Below are 26270 nucleotides of genomic sequence, written 5' to 3' on the forward strand. Positions count from 1 at the left end.
GTGGAGAACCGGAAGCAGCTGAAAAGAGACAGGGCAGGCCATGAAGATAGCAATGGCTACCAGGGAGATTCAGGTCTCCAATCCGCACCTTACCAGCGGCCTAGTTTTGGCCAGTCCCCAAAGGATTGAACTCTTGTAAGCTTTCTAATGTTTTAATACCTGATATTGTGTGAGAGGTACCATTCTCAACTGATTTTCCTTTCTCATTTCTCCACTTAAAAAAAAAAAAAAATGAAGTCTTACAGACACTTTAGAATGATGTGTTTGAAGTTTTAAAAAATGTAATTTTTATTGGAATTGTATTAAATGTATAAAGTATTTAGGAAGAGTTGGCTCGTAAGAATAATGTGTAGTAGTGAGAGCTGATGCTGGATTTCAATCCAGTCTGACTTTTCCAGCCGGGTGACCTTGGACAAATGCCTAGCTTCTCTGTACCTTAATTTTCTCACCTATGAAATGGGTGTAATAATAATAGCACTTATAGCATGGTTGTGGGGAGGATTAAATGAAGTGATAAAAGTAAAGCAGGGCAGGAAAAGCATTCTGCAATTTTCACGTACATCCTGCACGTTTCTTAAACGCTGCCAATGCTGTGTTCTGTGGACCTGCTGCGGGAAAGGCGTTTTGTTCCGTTGTGTTTCGTTTGTCGTTTGTCGGAGCTGGGGGCCCCCAGGGAAGGTACTGAGGCCCGGTGCTGAGAGAGGGAAGGCCAAGGCGAGAAAGCCGCCACAGGGAAGGGAACCGGGAAATGGGTGCAATAGCCCAGCGCTCCGTAAAGAATCGAAACTGAAAGCGAGAAAGGAGGGGCAAACCGGAGAAAGTGGGAGGAAACGGGGAAGCTGGGGGGGAGGGGGTCAGCAGCATCCCTCCGTCGCCCCACGCCTGGCGCAGGACCTAGGAGAGGGCGCTGCAGGCACCCGGGGACCGTGCAGACCCTGGGACGCAAACCCAGAGAGCGCGAGCGCATCGGAGCCCACAGCCCGCACGCAGAACCCGTGCCACCCGTTGTCCCCGCGCCGGGCCACTGACATGGACGTGTACCGCACCCCCGCCACCGAGTTGGACGACCTGGTGATCAGCAGCCTGCAGCCGCCCGCGGAGTTCGTGGGAACCGCGCGGCGTGCCCTCGGCGCCCTGGGAGCTGCCCTGAGAGAGCGCGGGGGTCTCCGCGACGCCGCTGCCCCTACGTGGCGGGTGCTGAAAATCGCCAAGGTGGGCTCCCGGGGGAGGGGCAACCTCAGGGTTTCCATTTGTAAACAGGGACAATCGTCGGAGGCTGCGGGGCCCACTGAGATGGGGGAGGGGGCGGGTTTTTATCAGTCTTCATTCATTTAACACCTACATAGAACATTTACCATGCTCCAGGGCCGTTCAAAGTGCCCTGAGAATATATTACTGCACACAACAGCTCTGCCAGGTGTTGATTAACTCCTACTTGACAGATGGGGAAACTGAGGCGCAGAGCGCTAAAGTAACATGTCCAAGCCTGTAAGAGTTCCAGTCAGGATTCAAAGTCTGATTCTGGCATCTATGCTGCTAATGGTCACCTCTCATTCATTCATTCATTCATTCACTCACTCACTCACCAGACTATGCCTGACCCTAAGGATATAATAAAGAAATAATAAATCTCTGTAATAGCCAGAATAGCCAGAATAGCCCAATTTACTGAGAGATTACCAAATGACAGTGAACATTGTCTCATTACATGAGTCTTATCTCACTTTATCACATTCAACGAGGTAGACTATTGTCCCTATTTAATGGATGGGGAAACAGACTGGGTGTGGTTAAGCCACTGGCCCAGGCAAGTTTTTGGCCTGATTACTTCTAGTCACTTTGTCATTGTGACCTCAGGATGCCTCAGACTCAGGAAGGAGACGAGCTTCTGCATCACCAGTGTAAACTCAGGGGCCCTGGGGTGGACCAAGGAGAACAAGGTGGGGTAGAGGGGACCCTGGAGTTTAGCCTCACTCCATATCTGTGACCATGTAGTAACCACATGAGGACTGTTGGTGCCTGAGGGACATGAGATTACAGGTGTCAGACATTTGACAGAGTGCGAGGCACAGAGCAGAGACTAATAATGTGAATTGCCTTCCCAAATTTCCATTCCTTCCTCGGGCTGGCAAGCTTTGCAGAAAGAAACACTGGTCAGAAAGGTCTCAGAAATTCAGCAAATTCCGTAACTGCTTTGTACTGACCCTGGACAAAGATCGCGAACCTGTATTCTGCAAACCAGAATTTGTTTCACCAACAATTTTAATTTTTTTTTAAAGCTGGTTGCAAACCTTTAGAAATCATGGATTTACATAGAAAAATTGCTTTTCTTGAAAACTCAGACCTGGCTGCCCTGGACCCACATTTCTGCCTGGCTTCGAATGTCGGGAGCTGTGCAGCCACAGTCTCCACCCAACCGACTTGCCTTACTCAAGTTGCCTGCCAGCCCATGTGGGCACTAGAATTGGAGAGTGTAGAATTTGAGTTATGTTTTGTCTTTCCTAGGGAGGTTCCTCTGGCCGGGGCACAGCTCTGCGGGGTGGCTGTGATTCTGAACTTGTCATCTTCCTCGACTGCTTCAAGAGTTATAAGGACCAACGGCTTCGCCGTCCAGAGATCCTCAAGGAGATGCAGGCACTGCTGAATTCCTGGTGTCAGCAAAAAGTCCCCGGTCTGAGCCTGGAGTTTCCTCAGCAGGACACACCCGGGGTCCTCCAGTTCCGACTGAAATCCACAGACCTTGAAAACTGGATGGATGTTAGCTTGGTGCCCGCTTTTGACGCTCTGGGTGAGGGGTGCCTGGCCCATTCCAGGGTTGGGGGCAAGATCATGAAGAGTAAGACAGGGCTTCCAGTTCAAGTTTTGCCAACAACTGGCTGTGTGACCTGGGTCACCCACTCTGGGCTTCAATTTCTTAACCAAACATTGTATTTGGACCAGACAAGGGCCAAGAAGGCCCAGCTCTTCCTGGATCTGTGGTCCTGGAGTCAAGATGCTTGGCTCTCACTCAAGCAACTGGAGTGACTTCCTTCAGTCACTGCCTAGAGCAGGGCTGCTCAGCCCTTCCATAAACACCCCAGGGGAGAGGGCAAATGGACACGGGCCCAGCAGCAGGGGTCTGGGGACAAGGCCAGAATTCTGCACAATCTTGTATTTTATCTTAAAAGCATTCACGTGGTTTTTGCATTTTCCTTTGTCATATACCTATGCTTGATTTAATATAATAATATGCTTCTGTGTCTGCATCTGTAAAATGCAGATAATAGTAACAGGACAATACTAATTTGTCCTGGAGTTGTTGGAAGGACTGCATGCATTAGTATATGTAATGAATTTCGTGCATGGCAGATGATAGGGCTGTAGGAATATTTGTTATTCTTATTTCTGTTATTATTACTATTTTTCCTATTATTATTACATTATTATTATTATTATTATTATTATTATTATCATTTACCATGATGCTCTGGGAGATAGCTATCTTGACTTTACCCAGAGTTATGATGTCCTAGCAGACAGCCACATTCTCCCATGCCTATATACCTACCCTCTAGGTACAGATATATTAAACAGGATACCTACTCCTTATTAAATGCTAAATTATTCCAGGCACTTGACATGTTTTATCTCATGAACTCCTCAAAACAAACCTATGAGGCCAGTACTGTCTTATCTTCCATTTTACCAATAGGGACACTGATGCACAGAGACGTACAGTAACTCGCCCAAAGTCACACAGCAAATAAGTCAGGTCAAGAACCTAGGAAACTATGGAGTGTTTACTTTTCCCAAGCCAGGCCCATAGGAAGTGGGCACATACTGTGAAGTCAGCTGGCTGTGCATTCCAGCCCTGTCTCCAGCTATATAACCTTGGGCAGAGCACTGAATTTCTCGGTGCCTCAGTTTCCACAGCTATAAAACGAGGTGAATAATTATAGGATTTTGGTGGGGATACAATGAGGAGAGTCAGGTAAAACTTTCCACACAGTGCCTGGCATGTAGTAAGCGCTCGAAAATATTAGTAATTACTGCTAAGGAATCAGAACCTCTTGCCTTACATTTCTCTGGCATGGCTTCCTTTCCTCATGGCACCAATTAATTAAAGGCATGTCCAGTGGTATTTTCGTATGGCCTGAGGGATCCTCGGGGAGGAAAGAATGGCCAGGTGGTAGGGACTCCTGACTCAGCTGGAAACATCATTCCTGTTTAACCTTCTGGGAATGAGGCTGCCCTTCTTTGGCTGGCCCCTGGGGACCCTCCCTTCTGGCCTGGAGCTTTCCTCCCTGCCTCCTGAGAAGCTCCAGGCTCTTGTCCTCATCCTCCAACGCCCATACTGGTGTATCCATCCTCCCTCCCCCGCCATTCCCCTCACTCTCACCCAGCGCCCCAAGCTGAGCTCAGTGCCAGCCCCCCATCCTGTGTCCCCGGCACCCTTCTTGACTCACAGGCCTTCACACTCACAGGGCAGCTCAGCTCCAACGTGAAACCCAAGCCCCAGGTCTATTCGGCTCTCCTCGCCAGCGGCTGCCACGCGGGCGAGCACGCGGCCTGCTTCACAGAGCTGCGGAGGAACTTCGTGAACACGCGCCCTGCCAAACTGAAGAACCTGATGCTGCTAGTGAAGCACTGGTTCCGCCAGGTGAGGCCACCAGTCAGGATCCATGCTGCAGGCCGATGACTGATTTTTATGCTTCCGTGACAGTGAGAATATGTTCTTCTGTTTAGCTGCCATTCATGTTTCTCTTTCTGGGAATTGCCTGTTCATGTAATTTGTCCATTATTTTTTACTGGGTTCGCTGCTTTCTGGTGGTTGATTTGTTGGAGCTGTTTACATATTCTGGGTACCGATTTTTATTTAGTTAATATAATGCAAAGCTATTCTCCCAGTCTGTGGCTTCTCCTTTTACTTTGTAGGTCTCTTGTCACCAAACAGGTTTGAATTTTAATGGAATCAGATGTGTTCATCTTTTTCTTATGTGACTTATGCTTTGTGAGGCTTATTTAAGAAGCCTTTGCTTATTCTGACTTTCTAAAATTATTCTTCCATGCTTCCTTCCAAAAGGTTTTCAGACTTTCTTTTCATATTTAGGCTTTGAAACTCTCTGGAATGTGGAATATTTTCTGTGTAGTATAAAGTAATGGCAAGTTTGTACACCTCCCACTTCAACCTCAGGAATACCCCCCCCCCCATGCTGTTCATACTTGTTGATAGACTATTGTGTATTGGGGAAGGGGTAACTAGAGAAGAGGGAACAGGCCACCCCAAATCTTAAGTCACGTGGCTTTGTCCTGGTGTTGGACCACTCATGCTAAAGCAGGTCTGGTATGAGGAGATCCTGGATACCAGTTCTCGCTCAGCCACCGACTTGCTGTGTGACCTTGGGCAAGTTCTGCCATGCTTTTACATGGGGGGAATAGGTGACAGTCTCAGACTGCCCTCTGACCTCTCTTGGACTGCTCTCCATGCCTGGGGCCTTGAATCTCATACCTCTGCCTTCCCAACCAGAATATGAGCCAACCACACCATTGAAGGCCCGGCAGTGAGGGCTGATGAGAAACGCAAGGTTGGTCTTGGAACAGGCTTGGAACACAGCACCTTGTCCCAGGCGCTGCCTGCTGGGTTCCCACCCCGGAGACTGAGCGATCCAGCAAAGTCCTGCAGAAAACTAGCTCTTCCCTCCCCTTAATCCTGAGCCTTCTGCCTTGCCCTCTTACAGGTGTGCCCAGAGGAGACGAGGAGGGAGATGCCCCCAGACTATGCCCTAGAGCTGCTGACTATCTATGCCTGGGAACAGGGCTGTAAGAAGGATGCCTTCAGCCTGGCCCAAGGCCTCCGGACCGTCCTGGGCCTGATCCAACAGTATCAGAGCCTGTGTGTTTTCTGGACCATCAACTACGACTTCGAGGACCCTGCAGTTAAGAGGTTCTTGCAGCGCCAGCTTGAGAGACCCAGGTACCTCTTAGGACCCGACCTGTGCCTGAGCTAATTAACAAATATAAAACAGGTCGTATCTACTGAGGGCCAAAGCCAAACGCTACCTGTGCACTTCCTAATTCAGTGGATTCAGCTCCAGATGCAAATCAGAACCACTTGTGGGAGTTTTTAAAAATATGCTACATGTTTTGTGCATGAACGTTTTAGTGACACATTGTTACAGGAGGTTGGGCCCTCCTCAGCGTAAAGTAGTGAAAAAGCAGTTTATTAGAAGAGATAGTATACTTCAAGGAAATAGGAGCGGACCTGAGCAGTGGAGAATGGCTCAAGGGCCCAAGGTTGCATTATTAGGAACAAAGGAAGAGGCTCAAAAGGCAAAAAGGCCCACAGGACCAAAGGCCTGGGCTCAAAAAAGGGGCCTGACTGGCGAGGACTTGGAGTTTTCATCCTTTTTTCTCTAGAATGCGCTGTTCCTTTCCGGGCGTGGGACCACTTGATTGACACCTGTGATTGACAAGAAGCTATTACCTCATCTTTTTAAAACTGTGCAGGTGTGAGTGGCCGGTTTAATCTAGTTGGGTATCTTTGTACCCACTTGTTCCTCATAAGGATAGATAATTACAATGAAAAGGGGAAATTTAGGGCAGAGAGGGGAAGTCTTTTGGGTGGTAATGCAGAGACCGAATGCCTGTTTCTAACTGCCTGCCTTGTTTTCTCGTTGAGAGACGTGATTCCCCATAAAATCTCTATGGGAAGTTGAGGGACAGGAGGTCCTTTCTTCTGTATCTGCTTCCTGCTGGGCAGGGACATAGAGCTGTCCCTACCTATTGGGGGATTCATGGAACTCTCGCCCTATCTGATCTTAGATGAGAGGAAGTGGTCCCGAGATTCAACTGGAAGACCGTGCTGGCTTCTTTGGTTGGGACTGACAATCTTGCTGGGTATCCTCTGTATCCCCAAGGCCCCTAAATGAGGAAAAATAGATTTTAATTAATAAATTCATTAGCTCTGTAAAGGCTGTGGCCATTCAAGCAGTCATTCAGGTGGCATCAATTGTCCAGGAACTGGGCCCAGAATGGGTTGGAAAGAACTTTAGGTTTCAGTGATTATAATGAATACGTATACTGGCCTCGGGGGTCTGGAATGGCTTGGGGGATGTTGGGAAGACACAGGCTTTTAAATAGTTACCTGAGAGAAATTCTGTGATTCAGGCTAGGAGCAATCTTTAATCTAGGATTCAGAAACTGATAAGAAGAGTAATCAAAGCCAGGGGCTAAGGAGCTAAGAAACTACGGAAAAGGAGAAACACACTGTTCCCCAATATTCCCCAATAAAAATTTAAAACAAAATGTTCTATAGTGAGGGGGCTCCCATATTAACATAACATACCATCCCAAGTGCACATTTTGGTGACTGGGGACAGAGCCAGGAGTGCAGTTTCCAGGCTCTCGGCCTCACGTGGAAAGGTGCTGGCTCAGGTAGTAAATGGCCATCAACTGTGATTGGACGGCCATCAGCTGTAACCAGTGAGCCGTTGGCCACTAATATAACTGCCGTGGCTACGCTAGCAGCAAATGGGGGCTAGCAAGGAGGTGGTGGCTGACAAGAGCGGATTGCAGTTAGCATGGTGGGTTGCAGATTGTGTGGATTTTGCTTTCTGTGTCTCCAACCCAGCCTCCAGCGAGACTATAGTGGTGTGACTCCCCATCTATGGCTCCGTGGGTGTTCCTTTTTGGCCTTACTGTATCCTGCGTTCTTATGTGGGGAGCGGGAGCTGAGACCCCGCATAATACCCGGCATGACAGTGACTTTCTATGAAATAAACATACCTGTGAAACCACCAAATCAAGGTAGAATATTCCAGCACCCCAGGAGCTTCCCGTGAACCCCTCCCAAAAGTCACCCCATTCTGACCGTTGTCATTGCAGTTCTGTTTTTAAATCTTATTTAAATGGAATCATACAGCATTTCCTTTGTTGTTTAACTTCTCTTTTTCAGCATTAAGTCTTTAAGATTCATCCATATACTTTTGTGTAGTTGTGGTCCGTTCTCTTCCATTGCTGAATAGTATTTCGTTGTGTGAATTTATCACAATATGTTTTCCATTCTACTCACGATGCACATTTTGATTGTTTCCACTCCTGGGCTATTACAAAGAGGGCTGTGATAAACGGCCTTGTATTTCAGTGCATACGCGTATGTGTTGGACTTATAGCTAGGAATGAAACTGCTAAGTCATCGACTCAGAGATACAAGGGGTCGCTCTTGGTATCTTGTGATTCTAACGTGCAGGCAGAGTTGAGGACCGTTGCTCCCGTTTAATCTCCACCACAGCCCATCTAATCAGGCATAGAAGTAAGTTCTCATAGAAGTAATTTCTCTGCCTCAGGTCTCACAGCTGGAAAATAGCAGAGTTGGAATTGGAACCAGGTCGGCTTGACTCCAGAGCCCCTGATCTGGACCAGCTTGCTAACCAGAATCGTCTTGTCCCTCTGGATTTGCAGGCCTGTGATCCTGGACCCAGCTGATCCCACGTGGGACGTAGGGAACGGGGCAGCCTGCGACTGGAATCTGCTGGCCCAAGAGGCAGAGTCCTGCTATGACCGCCCGTGCTTTCTTCAGGCAGCAGGGGGCGCTGTGCAGCCCTGGAAGGTGCCAGTGAGTGAGGGGGCTTCCAGTATCCTTGGATTTTGCAGATAATGTATGCGCTCGTCTGCTGAGCATCTCCTGTGCACCGGGAGCCATGGGGTGTGGAACAGACTGAAAAAAATGGGGACTGCGGGCATGTAAAACAATTTAATCACCAAGCCAAGCCTGTGTCTCCGTGTAGTCTGCTTACCAAGCTGTGTCTGCCCACCACCGCGGGAACGTTTTATAATTTCTCCCCTCCATAAGGGCACCTTTCTATAATCTGCCCAAAGGCGCATATGGGCCACCTCCCACTTTTCCTCTCTAAGCCTCAGTCACCCTGACTATACAATGGGAGGGGGCTGATGAGCGAAGGCACATACCGTGTTTCCCCGAAAATAAGACCGGGTCTTATATTAAGTTTTGCTCCAAAAGACGCATTAAGGCTTATTTCCAGGGGATGTCTTATTTTTTTCATGTACAACAATCTACATGTATTCAAATATAGTCATGTCATCTTTTGGAACATCGTCATAACGTACTAAATGCGTCCATCTGGCTGACGATCTTAACTGGGGCTTATTTTCGGGGTAGATCTCATTTTCAGGGAAACACTGTAGAAAACTCTGCATGTGTAAGACAGCTCCTTCAACAAATTTCCAGGGCCTCCCACACTCGGGTTTGGACCACCACGTCCCGCAAGACCCTGTCCAGAAGAGCCTGAAGGACAGCTGCAGTCTGGATGCTGTGCACCCAAGGCCAGGGAGCAGGCAGCCCTCCTGCCCAGCTCCTGCCCCCTTAGAGGCCGCCAGCATCACCCCCTCTACCCCTGGGGTAGATCTGTCTCAGATCCCCTCCAAGGAGCTGGACCTCTTCATCCAGGACCACCTGAAACCAAACTCGCAGTTCCAGAAGCAGGTGAGCAAGGCCATCGACGTCATCCTGGGCCGCCTCCTCCAGAAATGTGTCCACAAGGCCTCGAGAGTCAGCAAGGTGAGTCAGGTGGGTGGACACACCGATGGGACCCTATTGGGGGACCACGGTGGGGAGGGGAAGGAGTCACAGCAACGCAGCTGAGGACGGGCCGGGGACGCGGACATCCCCGGAGGGTAGTGTGCTGGCTGGAGGCGTATATTTAAGTGCCAGCTTTTTTTTTTTTTTTTTTTTTTAATGATACAATTTTTTTAAACCACTACTACCATGATCAGATCACTTCCCTTCTCAGCTCAAAATCCTCAGGGAATACAGTGGCCTCAGGGCCTGGAGGGCCTGGCGCTGGTCTCTCTCTGACCTTCACTTACTCCATACTGGCTGCTTCTTGGTCTCATCAGGGACACATCCCCGCTGGCTGTTTCCTCTTTGTGGAATGTTCTTCCCCCATCTATTTGGCTCCCTCCCTCCCCTCTTCTAAGTCTGTGCTCCAAGTCCTCTTCTCAAGGAAGACTGACTGCTCCATTTGCAACTGCAACCTGCACTCCACTCCCAGTACCCTTACTTTACTGGCCTGCACACAGCACTTAGCACTTTCTGGGGGCTACTGTTTGCTGACTGTCACTGCCTCCCTCTCTCCCTGATAGAATATAAGTTCCAGGAGAACAGGTTACTTTTATTCACTTACATCCCTATACATATAAGTGTTCAACAAATACCTGTTGAATGAATGAGTGAATGAATGAATTGATTGACTGATCGATTGATGATTGATTGATTGATTGATTGATTGATTGAAACAGGCCAACAGAGTGCATCTACACACCCCATTTGGCCCCGGAACCTCAATTTGCAACCCGTGGTCTGGATGTGCAATCAGTGGGTGCTGCAGGTGTTTGGCTGAAATCTTGGATCCCTGTCCCCACTTCATGCCCCATCCCACCTCCCATCCCCATTATCTGTTGCCATATATTGTCTGACTTTTGCAGGCTTTGGGCCAGAAGGCAGGTACAGGCAGATACAGTCTGACTCGGCCAGGCTTCTAACAGTCAGAAGCCACAGGGTTTGTTCAGCCTGCGTCTGTCATCCTGCCCCCAGACCCAACAGCAGTGAGAGAGCAGTTTCAGGGCTACAAAGGTGGGGCTGCTGGTGGGGTCACAGCCTGACTCTGAGGCTTAAGAGAGAGTCACTGGCCTGTCCTTTCCTCTACAGGGGGGCTCATTCGGCCGGGGCACAGACCTGAGGGGTGGCTGTGATGCCATACTCGTCATCTTCTTCAACCGCTTCAAAACCTACAAGGACCAGGGGGCTTACCGTGCAGAGATCCTTGATGAAATGCGGGCACAGCTGGAATCCTGGCGGCAGGATCCGGTCCCTGGCCTGAGCCTCAAGTTTCCAAACCAGACCGTGCCCAAGGCTTTGCAGTTCCAGCTAGTGTCCACGGCCCTAGAAAGCTGGATGGACGTCAGTCTGCTACCCGCCTTTGATGCCGTGGGTGAGGGGTGCCCAGCCAGTGCCTTGTCTCCAATTGGGATCCCAGGGGACCAGGGAAATCACAGGGTGCTTGCAATCTTCTTTGTGATCCTAACTCCCCTACTTTACTAAGCATTGAAAAGTACTTAATGTCATCACCGTCATCAATTCATAACTATTTAGTGCTTTTAAATTTACAAAAGTTTTAACTATAAAATGTTTCAAACATACAGAAAACTATATAGACATCACACACCCATGCACTCCAATTTTGATTTCACAAATGTTAACGATTCTCCCTATCTGCTTGGGATTTTTTTTTTTTTCCTAAGAAATTATATGTTGAAATGTCCTTCCTTATTTTGAAGGGTTTCCTTTATGGTTAATTTTCTAACTTTTTGAGCTGAATCTGAGTTTAGTAATTGTCAATCTTAATAAATGCAAGTAAGGTTAGACACTCCCTTTAAAGTACCACTTTAGGTCCATAGCAAATGTTTTATGTGTATAATTTTTATTATCACTCAGGTCTAAGTATTTTATACTTTTAATTATGACGTTTTGATTTGTTCTTTCATCCATGAATATTTGGAAGTGGGTTTCCAATGGAATGTTTTTGGGGTTTGTGTGCTTTAGGCATTTAGTTATCTTCTATTTTTTTCAATTTATTGTTCAGTTACAGTTGATATATAATATTATACAATATTGTATTAATTTCAGATGTTCAACACAGTGGTTAGACACTTATATTTTTACAAAGAAAATATCCCTTGTGTGATATCAATTCTTTGGAATTTGTTGGCACTTCCTAGGTTCCCCATTGAAAACCTATGCACACTTGCATAGGTTTTCAACATAGGTTCAACATAGGTTTTCTTTTCAACATAGGTTGAAAAGAATGCACACTTTCCTTTGCTGAATGCAGGCTTCTATGTAGCTCCTTTAGATCTAGCTTATCATCTTTGTTCAGATCTATGTTACTTATTTTCTGCTTATTTGGTCCATCAATTTATGAATAGGGTATCTTAAAGTCTCCTGCTCTGAATGGAGCTTTGTCAGTTTCTCCTTGTAATTCTGAAAAGTTCTGATTTTAATATTTTGAGACTATGTTACTAAGAAATGCGTAAGTACATACTTATATTTTTCTTGGATTGTTCCTTTTATCATTAAGTAATAATCCTCATTCTAATTAATAGAGTTGTACTGGTCTTTTGATAATGTTTTTCTGGCCTTCTAACATACAAGAGGTTAACACGGGGGAAGATTACTTTCTTTTGCTTTTGTTTTTTTACAGCCTGTGCTAATTAAAATCTGTGAACATAAGTGGCAATATTTTTTCCCCTCACCATTGCTTCTTAATTTCCAGTTCTTCCTGCTGGATTCATTTCCTTCTTACAGAAATACATCCTGTAGTACTTTTTCAGAAAGGTTTATGAGTGATACATTTTCTCAGACTTTGTCTAAAATCCTTTCTGTTTCAGCTTCACTCTTCAAGGAAATATTTGACAGTTCTCCTCCATTTCTACTGTCTTCTGACCTCTACGGTTGCTGACGATGAGTCGGCTGTCAGTTTATTTCTTTGTTGATGATAATGATGATGATGATGTGTGTGGTTTTGTTTTCCTTTTGTGTAGCTTTGAAGACTTTCTTTTGTTCATAGTATTCTTCAGTTTCTGATATGTCTGTATTATAGATTATTTTATTATAATTATACTGTTTGGAATCTGTTGTGCTTCGGAATCGAGAACTCAATTTTTCCTTTAGTTTTGGGAAAATATCTCCCAATATCTCTTCAAATAATGCCTCTCCCATGTTTTCTCTATTGTCTACTTCTGCAATTACTATTAAATCACTTCATCCTCCACGTCTCTTCATCTCTCTATTTCCCATCGCTCTATCTCTCAGGGCTGCCAGCTGCTCAAATCTATCTTCCAATTCCCTCACTTCAAATGTGTTTAATCTGCTACCTTTCCTTAATTTGTAATAAATCCCAATGACTTTATTTTTCATTTGTAGAAGTTCTATGTAGCTATTTCTCAAATCAACCTGTTATTTGCTCATAGGCTCCTATTCTTTCATTGTGGCTTCAGACTCTCTTCTCTCTTTAATTATTTTAAATATTCTTGTTTTAGTCTCTGAGATGGACTTATATTCTCAAATTCCTGGAGTGTTCATTCTCCTCTTTGTTGTGTTGCCTGCCTCTCCCTCAGGGTGGATCATCTTCTCATGTGGTTTGTAATTTTTTATTGTGAGTTCATCTCTGGGATATGTGGAGCTTTTGTATTCTTTCCTTGTCCTGTGGAAGTTCCTTCTGCTCTGGGTTGAAGAAATATCCTCAGGGACCCAAGTTTTTATTTTGCTTCTAGCTGAGCTCCAAGAGTTTCAGTAATTCCCAGGCCAATCTTACATCAATTGAATAGCCTGGGATTTCCTTACTGTGCACATACTGTTAATTTGGATCTCACATCTGGATTGGGATCTCAGTTTCTCATGGGGGATCTTTTCTTCCCACCCACTCCCACCCAGAGTCCTGATGGCAAGCTTCCTTGAAGCCTCTGTCTGTTAGTGGGTGACCTTTTTAAATCACCTTTCAAGAAGACATCTGTTCCAGAGTGCCAGTCTTATGAAAGAGAAGGGTGGGACTCATTCCAGTTTCTTTTCTATGGTTTTTCTCTTCTGGGAGATAATAATAACAACAGTTAATGTTTATTAAGCTTTATTCTAAGCACGTTACATGTAAATCTCATTTGATTCTTACCATAGCCTTATGAGATAGATGTTATTTATTATCTCCCTTTTATAGATAAGGAAACCGAGACTCGGAGAGGCAAGGTCTCACAGCTAGTTTGAACCCAGGCCTGTCTGTCTCCAAAGCTCATTGTCTTAACCGCTTTCCTATATAGCTTGTTTGGGTTCAAGATTACCCATCTTGCAGTTATTGGATGGGTTCGTGAAAATTACTGAAAAGCACCCAGCACACGTGTGTAGTTGGTGCTAAGAAATAATAATAGTCCTGATTGTTATTCTGTGTTATAGATTGTACATTATTGATGGCAAGGTTATATAATTAATGTTAAAATATTAAAGGCTGGTGAGTGGCTGGGTTGGGAAATGCTGCTGTCTCCCATTAGAATTCTGCACTCAAGGTGCTTCAAACATCCACAGGGCAGCTCAGCTCTGGCGCCAAACCTGAGCCCCAGGTCTACTCAACCCTCCTCGCCAGCGGCTGCCAAGAGGGCGAGCACGCGGCCTGCTTCGCAGACCTGCGGAGAAACTTTGTGAACACTCGCCCCGTCAAGCTGAAGAACCTGATTCTGCTAGTGAAGCACTGGTACCATCAGGTGAGACCTCCACACTCCCTTGCTTCTCCCAGGAAGCAGTTGCTGTCATGGCAATTGCCTCGGCCAATCAGATCCTCCCCTTTGCGGCACGCCTCCCTCCTTTGCTTTTCATTGGCCATTCCAAGCGGAAGGCCCTCCTCCTCCATCCTCCATATCCTGCTCAGACCCGGAAGCCCCTGGCTGAGAGAGAACCTTGTCTTCATCAAGTGCAAAGAACCTCATTACCTTGGTGAGGTTCACAGTCCCTCTCGAGCCGTCTGTTTCTCCTCTCTCCTCACGTAACTAATGCTTTGCTTGTTCTTTCTCACCTCCAAGCCTTTGCTTATGCTGTTCCCCAATCACCATCTTCTTTGCAAATTGTGCTAAATCCTGAGCATCCTTCAACGCTCCCTCACTAAACGCTTCTCTGAGTGCCAGCTCGCATTCATGCGCTCATTTATTCAACGAACATCCACTGAGCACCCACTGTTGCTGTGATGGGTGTTGGGATACCAAGATGAATATGTTGCAGCCCCCATTCCTATACATCTACCCCATACACCCTTCCAGAAAACACTCTTAGCAAAGACCAAGGCTGAGATTCTTGGTCTCACTGTGTAACCTCGGACAAGTCACTGTCCTCCTCTGGACCTCAGTTTATCCATCTGTAAAATGAGACGAGTGAGCCAAGCCATCCCTAAGGTTCCATTCTTTCTGTGGTTTTGTTTTTTATATTCCCCGCCTTCTGCAAGTGCTTAGGACCATGCTTGGCACACGGTAGGGGCTCACATCCCCTGATGCTTTGATTGGCCTTGGGTGACCTAGGTTGCAGCTCAAAACAAAGGAGAGCGGCCAGCCTGTGCCTCCCTGCCCCCAGCCTATGCCCTGGAGCTCCTGACCATCTTCGCCTGGGAACGGGGCTGTGGGAAGGACCGTTTCAGCATGGCCCAAGGCCTCCGGACCGTCCTGGGGCTTGTCCAGAAGCACCAGCAGCTCTGTGTCTTCTGGACAGTCAACTATAGCTTTGAGGACCCAGCTCTCCGAATGCACCTCCTTGGCCAGCTTCGGAAACCCAGGTGCAGACCCACTACCTCATTTCCTGCCCTGCATCATCCTTCTCCTCCGTTGTCGCTTTGGAGTCACTGTATCCAGGAGGGGTCCAGGGTGGGGTTTGGGTGGTCCAGCCCCACTCCTCATTCTGCTTCCTTCGGGACTCTGCTGAGGAAGCACAGACAAGGAGCCCTCCAGAAGCCAAGGCCCGTTTTATTAACACAGTACAATATCATCTCTCAAATTAAGGGCCACCCAATAGCTTTCGGAGCAAAGCAGCCAGGCAGGGGCCCTCCTGCACTTGGGCAACATTGGGCCAGCCTCAAGGTCCTGATGCTCTTCTCCCTCTCCCCAGCCCCCATGCCCCTTCTCGGTCTCTCCCACTGCCCTGCTCCTTCACCGCTTCCCACCTTTCCCACCTGCTTGCCCAACCACTCTGCCCCCAGGCCCCTGGTCCTGGATCCTGCCGACCCCACCTGGAACGTGGGCCAGGGCTGCTGGAAGCTGTTGGCCCAGGAAGCAGCAGCCCTGGAGATGCAGGCCTGCTGGATGAGTACAAAAGGGACGCCTGTGCAGCCCTGGGATGTGATGGTAAGAGACGGGGCCCGGAGGCGGCAGACGCCATTGGTGCCCCATCCTACATCCCCTTTCCCTGCCGGTGCACGTATCTCCAGCTGCTAGGAGAGTTGGATGCTGATGGCTGGCAGCCAAGGCACAGGTTGTTCCATCCCAGCCAGTGCCTGAGCTACATGGACACAAAAGGCCCGCCCTTGTTTCAAGGCAGGACCATTTCTATGATGCAATTCATGCTCCAGAGCTGCCTGTGGGATTCGGAAAAAGCATTCTCCAGCTGAGCCTTCTCCACCCTCTCCTGCCTCCTGCAAGCACTGCCCCAGTTAGTCACATGCCCAAGGACCCCCGTCACAGGCCCTGCTTCTGGGGAACCCCACTTAAGACAATAGCCATTTGCAGCTCCCAAAGGATATGATTTTATCACATTTGCTATTTTGTCACGTAATCTCATAGCCTGTGCTTAACACGCAAGACAATCCAGTGAGGCCTGGGCCTCGTTCTCGCCCCCATTTAAAGATGGGGAAACAGGCTTGTGGTGGTGGTAGAACCAGAACTTGAACTCTGGTCCCTTTGATGCTGCAATCTGCCAACTAGTTAAGGAGAAAAAGGAGATAAAGGAGATAGTGGGAGCCTTATCTTCATAGGATATCTAGGAACGGGGCCTGGGTGTTCACAGGGAATCCGTCTGGAGCTGGCCCTCCCTGGGTTCTCTCTGCAGCCCGCGCTCCTGTACCAAACCCCAGCCGGGGACCTCGACAAGTTCATCAGTGAATTCCTCCAGCCCGACCGCCAGTTCCTGACTCAAGTGAACAAGGCTGTTGATACCATCTGCGCATTCCTGAGGGAAAAATGCTTCCAGAACTCTCCCATCAAAGTGCTCAAGGTGGTCAAGGTGAGTCCCCATAGAGCTGTGGACAAAGAGGGTCCTGAATGCTGGTGATGTTTCCTAGGCCCATGCCAAGCGTTACCCACTTCTGTGGCCCCTGCAGAAACCCGCACAAGGCCAAGCAGAGAGGAGAAAATAGAATGTGCTCATGGGTGAATGGCTAAGGTAGGGCCCAGATGTTTCCACCATGTTTCTTTCGGTTGCTCATGATAGCCAACTCAAAAGAAGCAACGAAAAGGAATGTGTTGGCTGATATAAATGGAAAGCCCTGGAGTAGATCTGCCTTCAGGCACAGCCTGATCCAGGAGCCTCTGCAAGGTCATCAGGACACAGCTTTTCTTCCTAGCTCTTGGCTCTGTCTTTTATCTTGGACAGCCCTTGTCCATATGATGGTCTTTGGCCTCTCTAAGCTTCTAGAAAGAGGAATTCTCTTTTCTCAAAATTCAAAGAAGTCTTAAAATTGAGTTTCATTAGCCTGACTATATATGCCTTAACCAATCATGAGCACCAGGGAGACCTCAGGCGCTGACTGGCCAATCCTGGGTCCTATGATGGAGTCAGCCCCGTGTGGACCTCATGGGCTAAGTGTGGGGGAGGGATGAATCCCCCAAAGAAAACCCAGATGCTGATCCCAGAAGGTGGAAAGGATGCTGGGGTGTACAAAAAGTCACATTATCCACTGCACCAGATATGACCACAGTTCACAATTGGAGTCACGGGGAGACACAGGTTAGCTCTGGAAAGAGTATCAGCATAGATTCAGCCAGTGACAAGTCCCAGGCCTGGAGACTTGCTGTGTGACCCCAGACAAATGCCCTCCCCTCTCTGATCTTTGCCTTCCTCATCCATAACACTTCAGGACGGTAGCCTAAGTCACTGGTTCTCAACTGTGGCTTCACTTAGAATCACACAGGCTTTTACAAAAATATATACTGATGCCCATCCCCCTCCCAGGAAAATTAAGCTTAGTGATGCCAGGGACCATCATATGGACGAGGCCTGTCACAGTGTCAGGGGCATAGGAGCCAGGCAACAATCATTTTTAAAAGCTCTCCTGATGCAGATAAGCTTGAGATCCAACTGCAGGCCTAAAAAAAGAAAAAGAAAATTCTCAAATCCCTCCCAACTCCTAAACATGATACAGTGAGGAACATTGCGTTGAAGGATTTAAACTTATGCCTTGCACATTTCTTTTTCTCACAACTATGCCATGTTGTAACCGCATGTTAAAGATGTAAGACAGAGAGGTTAGGTGACTTACCCAAGGTCACACAGAAAGTCCTTAACTCAGAGTCCAGAGCCCATGGGCTCTGGCAGGAGGACGTCAAGCAGTACTGCCGGGGTCAAGCCACCTGTCATGTCCTCCCCAGGGCGGCTCTTCAGGCAAAGGCACAGCTCTGCGAGGCCGCTCGGATGCCGACCTAGTGGTGTTCCTCAGCTGCTTCAGCCAGTTCACTGAGCAAGGAAACAGGCGGGCAGACATCATCTCGGAAATCCGAGCCCAGCTGGAGGCATGTCAGCAGGAGAAGCAGTTCGAAGTGAAGTTCGAGATCTCCAAGTGGGAGAATCCCCGCGTGCTGAGCTTCTCGCTGGCGTCCCAGACGATGCTGGATCAGAGTGTGGACTTCGACGTGCTGCCAGCCTTTGACGCCCTCGGTGAGGTGCCCGGGCCTAGTCCCGAGCAGGAGAAAAGCAGAGGCAGGGCTGCTAGGGGTAGTTGTAGAGGTCGTGCAGTGCACAACCAAACCACACCTGTTCACATCGTCAGTCTTGTAGGTGTGTGTGTTTATCACAACTTCCCTGCAAAGTGTCTGGAGAAAGGGGCACCTTTTCCTAATTTACACAAAGGGGCTACATGGACTAGCAGTGGCCCTGAGCTGGGTTTTCGTCCCAGCAATTCCCAGCAATATGCTGGATGACCTTGAACAAGGGAGTCCTCCACCTTGAGCCTCAGTGTCTCCATCGGATGAGAAGGACATCAAAGGGTTTCAGTGCATCGAGTATTTGTGTACTCCCTCCCCCACCTGCTACAGACCCATTCGATCAGTCCAATCAATAAATGCACCTACTATGTGCTCAGCACTCTTCCAGGCATTGAAGATAAATCCCTGAACAAAACAGACCCACATCTCTTTGTATCTATTCAGTTCTGACTTTGGACAGGAGAGTTTGCCGAGTGAGGGAATCCCCCGTATCCCAAAGTATTTGGTTCCTGTATTTTGCAAAACAAGTAGCAAGGGAGAGATTGACCCAGAAATTTATCGGGAATCTATTCAATTCCTCAGTTCAGAGAGTGAGAGCTTGACTCTCAAGGAATGCCTGTAAGTGCACTGGAACCAGAAGGGTGGTGTCATCTCTCACCACATATGGTTCTATCACCTGCAGGAGGCTCTGTCCCTTTGATAGAGAGATGAGCAGATGTCAGAGAGCCTTGAAGACATGTTAGCTCCCAGCTGAGACTTTCTCCATGTTGGGGAAACATGTAGGTTGTAAGGGGGCAGAAAAGGGAGTAAGATGCTCACCGTGGATTTCATTCACACTGGGTCATGCCACGTTTGTGCTCCACCTAAGGGCACCCCGTGGCCTCGCAGGGGGGTCCCAGACCACCCATAAGGAAATACCCAAGTAGGAGATCTCAGAAGTACTTTCGTTGGCACCACTCTGACTCTGGGAAATGAAGTGCGGTTGACCTTGCCTCTGTTTCCAGGCCAGCTGGTCTCCCGCTCCAGGCCCAGCCCTCAGGTCTACGTGGACCTCATCCACAGCTTCCACAACGCGGGCGAATACTCCTCTTGCTTCACAGAGCTGCAGCGGGACTTCATCCTCTCTCGCCCCACCAAGCTGAAGAGTCTGATCCGACTGGTGAAGCACTGGTACCAGCAGGTTTGGCTCAGGGACGACGGGGCTGCCCTGCCAGTGGCCCTAGGCTCGGCCTCTGGAGCGCTTTCCTGGGAGGGGGCAGGCCCAGCCCTGGCTGGAACCCTGGGTTGGTGGAGCAGAAAGAGGGATTTGTCCTAGCTGTGGGACCTTAGCTTTCTTAGTAAAATAGGGCTGGCCTACGAGTAACCATGTCACAGGACTTGCTGGGATAATGCAAGGCAAGGCATCTGGTATAGTAGGTGCTCAGTAAAAGCTTGGGGGTGGGTTTGCTGGCTCTGAGAGGGTCCCTTCCCATAACTCTTCATTGCCAATACGGGCCAATACATCATCTTTCTCCTCATTCCCCAGTGCAACAAGATGCCCCAGGGGAAAGGCTCCCTGCCCCCCCAGCATGGGCTGGAACTCCTGACGGTGTATGCCTGGGAGCAGGGCGGGAAGGACCCCCAGTTCAACATGGCTGAGGGCTTTCGCACTGTCCTGGAGCTGGTCACCCAGTACCGCCAGCTCTGTGTCTATTGGACCATCAACTACAACTACGAGAACAAGACCATCAAAGACTTCCTGGAGCAGCAGCTTCAGAAGCCCAGGTTCAGGCCCACGCCCACGCCCCATGGCCCAGAGCCTCAGGTCTAGGGTGACTCACTCTCTCTCCTCCTGAGGGCACAGAGCAGAGACAGGAAAATCCGCTTTCTAGAACTGAGCTCTTTTCTAGAAGTGGTAGGCTTAGCACCTGAGGAACAGGCAGTCAGTTTCCTGGTCACCTGTGAAGAGGGTTGCCAGTTGAAATGCAAGGCTCCCAGTTAAATTTGGATTTCAGAGAAACAGTGAACACCTTTTTAGTGTAAGTATGTCCCACGCAGTAGTTGGGATATACTTACGCTTTAAAAAACAATCCTTGTTCATTGTTTATCTGAAACGCAAATTTCACTGGGCATCCTCTATATGTATTTGTTAAATCTGGTGACCCCCCCTGTGAACCCACCAGGTAACATAAGCATGTCTCATTCTTTGGGATTTTGCCCGACTCTGAATTGCTACAGAGACAACAGAGAGGCTTTCATCGATTTGTGATGCCTCTCCAGGCAGTGGGTAGTGGCTACTTCGAGTGACGCGCTAAAAAGCTCTCTGCGGTTGTGAGTTGGCTCAGCTGTAAAGAGTGGCCTCATCAGTTAGTGACATCTACCACAGGTGCAGGAAGGGAGAGTAGTGGAACCAGTGCTGTGGTTGATTAACTGTGGTTGATTACCAGTGCTTGCTTTACATGCAGAAGGGGCAAGCCTGGTTGATTGGTAATGTCTGCCTGGATGCAGAAGGCAGAAGGGGCCTATGTGTAGCTTATTTTCTAGCCTGTCCTCTAGTGTGTGTGCCTGGAGCACAGAGGAGCCTCTGATCCCTGCAGAGTGTTGGGTGAGGGAGGAAATTGGTCCAACCCCTGCAGAGTGTTGGGTGAGGGAGGAAATTGGTCCAACCAATCCCACAGGGGGACACCCAAATGTTGCCAGAAGTAAGACTGACCCTGGATGGGAATTGCAGGCCCATCATCCTGGATCCAGCTGACCCAACAGGCAACCTGGGCCACAACGCCCGCTGGGACCTGCTGGCCAAGGAAGCTACAGCCTGCATGACTGCCCTGTGCTGCACGGGCAGGGATGGCAACCCCATCCAGCCGTGGCCAGTGAAGGTGAGAGACCGAGGGTACAGCAAGGAGCATCTTTTGCTGGGGAGCAGTGTGGTCAGGGGAGGGGCATGACTCCTCCCAAAGGGGCAGGGCCCAGTCAGGGCCCGGTGTGCCCCCATGCCTCCGTGTCCTGTCTGTCCATGTAGTCTTGGCTTCTCAAGGAAAGCTAAGGGTAACTAACAACTTCTGTAACCCTCCACAGGCTGCTGTGTGAAGCCCAGAAAATCAATGGTCATACCAGATGGACAGATGGACACCAGCCCTCGGCATGGGGAGACTTGGGGGCACCTGCCATATGTGTGTGTGTGTGTGTGTGTGAGAGAGAGAGAGAGAGAGAGAGAGAGAGATAGTGAATCCACTCTACTCTTCAGTCCAGCCTCCCAACTGATATTTCTGCCTCCCAGCTCTGCTCTCTCCTCCCGGAAGCCCACTCTGCTTATCCAGCCCAGTTGAGCTTCATTGAATTCCCCTTGTCTCAGAAAGGTACTACCCATTTCACATACCCCCCTCCCTTTTGCCTACACACTGGAGTCCAGACTCCATAGATTGGCACCAGGTTGGGTTTCCAGCTTCTCCATTACCCGTATGATTCTCCAGTTTCAGCTGCATCCACCCTGTTCCCTGCCCCTGCCGAGAATGTCCTCGTCCTCCCTGACTTCTCTCTGCCCATCCACACCAGCTCAAATCCTTCCTCCTCTTAAACCCATCCCTGACCTCCCAGTGACCTCTTCTTTCCCAGTTCAAGAACTTTTCATGGGGATGGCAGGGTTTTCATCTCATTTTTCAGTCACACTCAGTTGGTCATGGCTGCCTGGAGCCCAAGGTGTTGAAGGATCCTGAAGAATGGATACATAGTTGGGAAGAGAGACCTAATCACTTAGTGATGTCTGCCATTGATGCAATAAAGGAAAGTAGTGGCCTGAGTGCCATGATTGATTAGCAGTGTCTGGACTGGATGCAGGAAGAAGATGCTCACAGATCTATAGTATGTGTCTAGGCTATTGAGAAGCTCTCTGAGCTCAGCCGGTAGCAGGAGCACATGTCCAGATTGGCTAGCTTTGTCTGCTACTGACACAGACAGAGGGAGTGGGGGCACGCATGCCATGCAGTCCGTCTCCTTGGACACTTCACTGGATGCCTTTTCGTTGGAGGCCTCCTTTTGTTCAGCCTTCCTGTTTCACTCATCCACCCAGTTCCTACATCTTGATGCCATGTCCTACTTGCCTTCTTGGATTTTTACTGTGTTCCCGTCTTTTCTCCTGACCTGCTGGAATGCCACCAGTGGGATCCTCCATCCCAAATACCTAAACGTGAGCCAATACCCAAACAACAGTGCTCAGCCTGTGTCTCTCTGCCCTCCAGAGTAAATCCACCAGGTCCATTCAGGAGGCGCTGCTGACCTCTAGTCCAGCAACAATGTCTCACTGAGTCAAGGCTCAGCACGGAAAACAGAACATACTCCAGGAGTCGTAAAGCAGCAAGGGATTCCATCAAAACCCCTGGACCGGCTGGAGGAGGCTGAGGCCACCACCGGACTATTGGTTTCAAGATTAGACTCCCATGGCTAAATCAGAAGTCAGGCTGCTGCTGCTGCTGCCTCTGCCAACGCCGCTGCAGCCATCCCTACTGCCTCACACCCTCGAAACTGGGGTCCAGACCCAGGACGGCAGCCACAAACATCTCTCAGAAGTTGGCAGCCACCAGTATGGCAGGAAGGCGGCTTCTGCCTCTCTCCTTTAACATGGTCAAAATTACAGCCAGAACTCTGGCTGCAGGGAGTCTGAGAAGTGGACGTTTCATTTCCCCCCCCTCCCCCCTCCCGCCGTGGCACAGGGAGGAATGGATGCCCAGGGCCGAGCATCCATGTCCAGCACTGCGTCCCTATCAGAAGCACCATGAATATCTGTTGGGTGGGTGCGGGCGTGGTCCATCCCAGAGGGGAGGACCAGGAGACAGAGAGAAAGCAGCCATGTTCTTAGGGCACACAAGAGTTAAGGGGTCTGGATGACGATGTGTCAAAGTAGGTTCTTCAATTGTAACAAATGTCCCATTTTGGGGAGTGTCGATAGTGGGGGAAGACATATGTAGGAAATTTCTGGGCCTTCTGCCCAATTTTGCTGTAAACCTAAAACTGCTCTGAAAAACAAAGTATTTTTTAAAAAAGTAAAGGGGTGTAATATCTGCAACATGCACTCAAATGTAATAATAACATTGATAAGAGGTACCTATAGAATAAGGGGAAATGTGAAATATTCTGAGTGAGGATATAAGAGTTCTTTGTAACACTCATCTCACAAATATATAATAATAATAAATAAAGCACAGACTTTGGAATCGGGTAGTGTGGAATTAGAACTTGCCAGACAACTTAGTGGCTGTGTGACCTTGGGCAAATGTTTCTACCTCTCTGAGCCTCTTGGTGGTGTTATACTAAACATCAGACAAGGGCAGGGAAGGATCCTTCGTGGGCAAAGTTCTCCAGAGAAACAGAACCAGTAGGATGTCTAGATCTAGAGCGAGAATTATTTTAAGAAATTGGCGGGTGCTATTACAGGGGCTAGCAAGTCCAAATTCTGCAGAGCAGGCTGGCAGGAGGAAGGCCCAGGGAAGAGCTGATGTTACAGCTCCACCTGTAGTGGAATTCCCTCTTCCTTGGGGGAAGTCAATCTTTTTTCCAGTGAAGGCCCTCAACAGAAGGAGGCCCACTCACAGAAAGGAATCTGCTTTACTCAAAGTCCATTGATCTTGTTAACCTCATCTAAAAAAATACCTTTGCAGAAAGATCTAGAATAACGTTTGACCAAATATCAGGGTACCATGGCCCAGCCAAGTTGACCTATAAAATTTACCTTCCCACACCTTGGGGATGTTTGCGTCTGTGTCACAGAGGCAGCCAGTGGGAGCCCTGTGGGCGTTTCATTTTCACAGCTCTGGACCCAGGAATTGCACACCTGTCTCCTCTCTGACCTGTGTGCTGCTGAGCCTGTTTTCTGTCCTTGCTGGGTGGGGTGAGTGCCTGATGAGGCACTGCGGGTGTCCATGTGTGCTGAGGTCCTGGGCACACAAGCTCCCACCCGCTGACCACTCTGGGACCTGGGTTTGCCCAGTGGCAGAGATGAAACCTGAGTCCAGCTCAGCCCCTGTGTGGAGTGCAGTTTCCAGGCTCTCGGCCTCACATGGAAAGGTGCTGGCTCAGGTAGTAAATGGCCACCACCTGTGATTGGATGGCCATCAGCTGTGGCTAGTTGGCTGTCAGCTGTAACCAGTGAGCCATTGGCCACTAATATAACTGCCGTGGCTCCGCTAGCAGCAAATGGGGGCTAGCAAGGGCGGGTTGCGGATTGCAGAGAGGCAGATGCTGCCAGCGAGAATATAGTGGTGTGACTCCCCTACCTATGGCTCCGTGGGTGTTCCTTTTTGGCCTCACCATATCCTGCGTTATTGTGTGGGGAGCGGGAGCAGAGACCCCGCCTGACACCCTGCATGACAAATGGCGCAGCGAGCAGGGTGTGGTGTCTGCCGAAACTTTCCAAAAGGTAATGGAGCAGTTTATATGTATGAAAGCTCAGTCTCAGGAAGACCAGGAGGAGCAGCTGCCGGAGAGCTGGACCCCGTGGAGGGGTGGGAAGACGTGCACGGTTCCCCAACCAGCAGAGGCCGGAGAAAGCGAAGGTCGTTGCAGCCCCGTGGGCTGGGAAGTGCTTGCTGAGGCCCCCACCCCCAGGTTGGGGAGGACTTGGAGCCCTCGCCCAGCGGAGAGGGCACAGATTGTGAGGCCAACGCACAGCCCTGGTGAATGACTGTGGACTATAGGGAATGGGCTCCACCCCTAATTTAATGGACCGCTTGACTGTTTGCTTGGGAACGTACCACCATGTGGTGGAACTGGGGGATGTTTGCTTTTGTGTCTTGACCGGCTGCCATCGAGAATATGTAAGCACCTTGACTGTGAGTCACTGTTGTTCCAGCACGGTATCCTGAGAGGCCCAGAGAGAGTGGCTCTGAGAAACCCTGAGTGCCCTGAGTGCCCTGAGAAACCTCAGTGTCCTGAGAAACCCTGGCTGAGTCCAGGAAGTCTGATTGCACCCAGAGAGAGTGGCAGTGCCAAGAGGCTGTGTCCAGAAAGTCTGGCTGTGCCCAGAGAGAGTGGCAGTGCCCTGAGAGGCCCTGGCTGTGTCTGGGGAGACTGGAGGTACCCTAAGAAGCCCAGGAAGTCTGGCTGTGCCCAGAAGGACTGGTGGTGCCCTGAGAAACCCTGGCTGTGCCCAGAGAGCCTGGCTGTGTCCAGGATATTGTATTGACCTCCAGGCTCCTCGCACAGGGCCCCTCGCAGAAGACGCTTGTCACGTAGATTGTGAGGCAAGACCCTGTAGGGGTGGAGTGTGAGGACCGAGCCAGGAGTGCAGTTTCCAGGCTCTCGGCCTCACGTGGAAATGTGCTGCCTCGTGTAGTAAATGGCCATCGACTGTGATCAAATGGCCATCAGCTGTGGCTAGTTGGCCGTCAGCTGTAACCAGTGAGCCATTGGCCACAAATATAACTGCTGTGGCTACGCTAGCAGCAAATTGGGGCTAGCAAGGGCGGATTGTGGATTGCAAATTGCAGAGAGGCGGATACCGCTAGTGAGAATATAATGGTATGACTCCCCTGTCTATGGCTCCGTGGGTGTTCCTTTTTGGCCTCACCATGTCCTGCGTTCTTATGTGGGGAGCAGGACCAGAGACCCCGCCTGACACCCTGCATGACACCCTGCCTTGATGTGTCCCTGAGCAAGTTAGTCACCTCTCGGGTCTCTTTCTCCTCATCGCTGTCACTGAGCCTGAGTTCCCAGGCCACTGGGAATAGGAAGGAAGAGAAAAACCCTCAAAAAATGACCTCTGCTCCCTGTGAAATTGTATTTGCTTAATGAACCCTTATATA

The 26270-nt window shown here is 49.2% G+C and overlaps 1 protein-coding gene across 3 annotated transcripts; it reads left to right on the forward strand.

The window, feature by feature from the left end:
• On the forward strand, positions 1–24521 carry OAS3 (2'-5'-oligoadenylate synthetase 3). Of its 3 annotated transcripts, none has more exons than XM_033098122.1 (16): positions 1–135; positions 2506–2788; positions 4464–4639; positions 5718–5953; positions 8440–8593; positions 9227–9556; positions 10706–10988; positions 14129–14304; positions 15109–15359; positions 15780–15924; positions 16625–16798; positions 18163–18448; positions 19500–19675; positions 20021–20259; positions 21206–21353; positions 21553–24521. In XM_033098122.1, exons 2-16 carry the CDS (start codon positions 2629–2631, stop codon positions 21562–21564), a joined length of 2946 nt encoding a protein of 981 aa, XP_032954013.1. In that variant the 5' UTR covers positions 1–135; positions 2506–2628; the 3' UTR covers positions 21565–24521. The 3 variants fall into 3 exon arrangements, with proteins under 3 accessions (XP_032954013.1, XP_032954014.1, XP_032954012.1); XM_033098121.1 differs by lacking the exon at positions 1–135 and adding an exon at positions 583–1212; XM_033098123.1 differs by lacking the exon at positions 2506–2788 and having other exon boundaries at positions 25–135.
• The last annotated feature ends 1749 nt before the right edge of the window (positions 24522–26270 follow it).

The sequence above is a fragment of the Rhinolophus ferrumequinum genome, chromosome 25 (genome assembly GCF_004115265.2).
Source record: "Rhinolophus ferrumequinum isolate MPI-CBG mRhiFer1 chromosome 25, mRhiFer1_v1.p, whole genome shotgun sequence".
NCBI classification, from domain to species: domain Eukaryota; kingdom Metazoa; phylum Chordata; class Mammalia; order Chiroptera; family Rhinolophidae; genus Rhinolophus; species Rhinolophus ferrumequinum.

Bases quoted from the DNA above. Each gene is read 5' to 3' on its own strand.
- OAS3 (XM_033098121.1), top strand. From the start codon at position 1,030: ATGGACGTGTACCGCACCCCCGCCACCGAGTTGGACGACCTGGTGATC. The intron at 4,640-5,717 runs GTGAGGCCACCA...GCCCTCTTACAG, and splicing joins TGAAGCACTGGTTCCGCCAG to GTGTGCCCAGAGGAGACGAG. The intron at 10,989-14,128 runs GTGAGGGGTGCC...AAACATCCACAG, and splicing joins ACCCGCCTTTGATGCCGTGG to GGCAGCTCAGCTCTGGCGCC.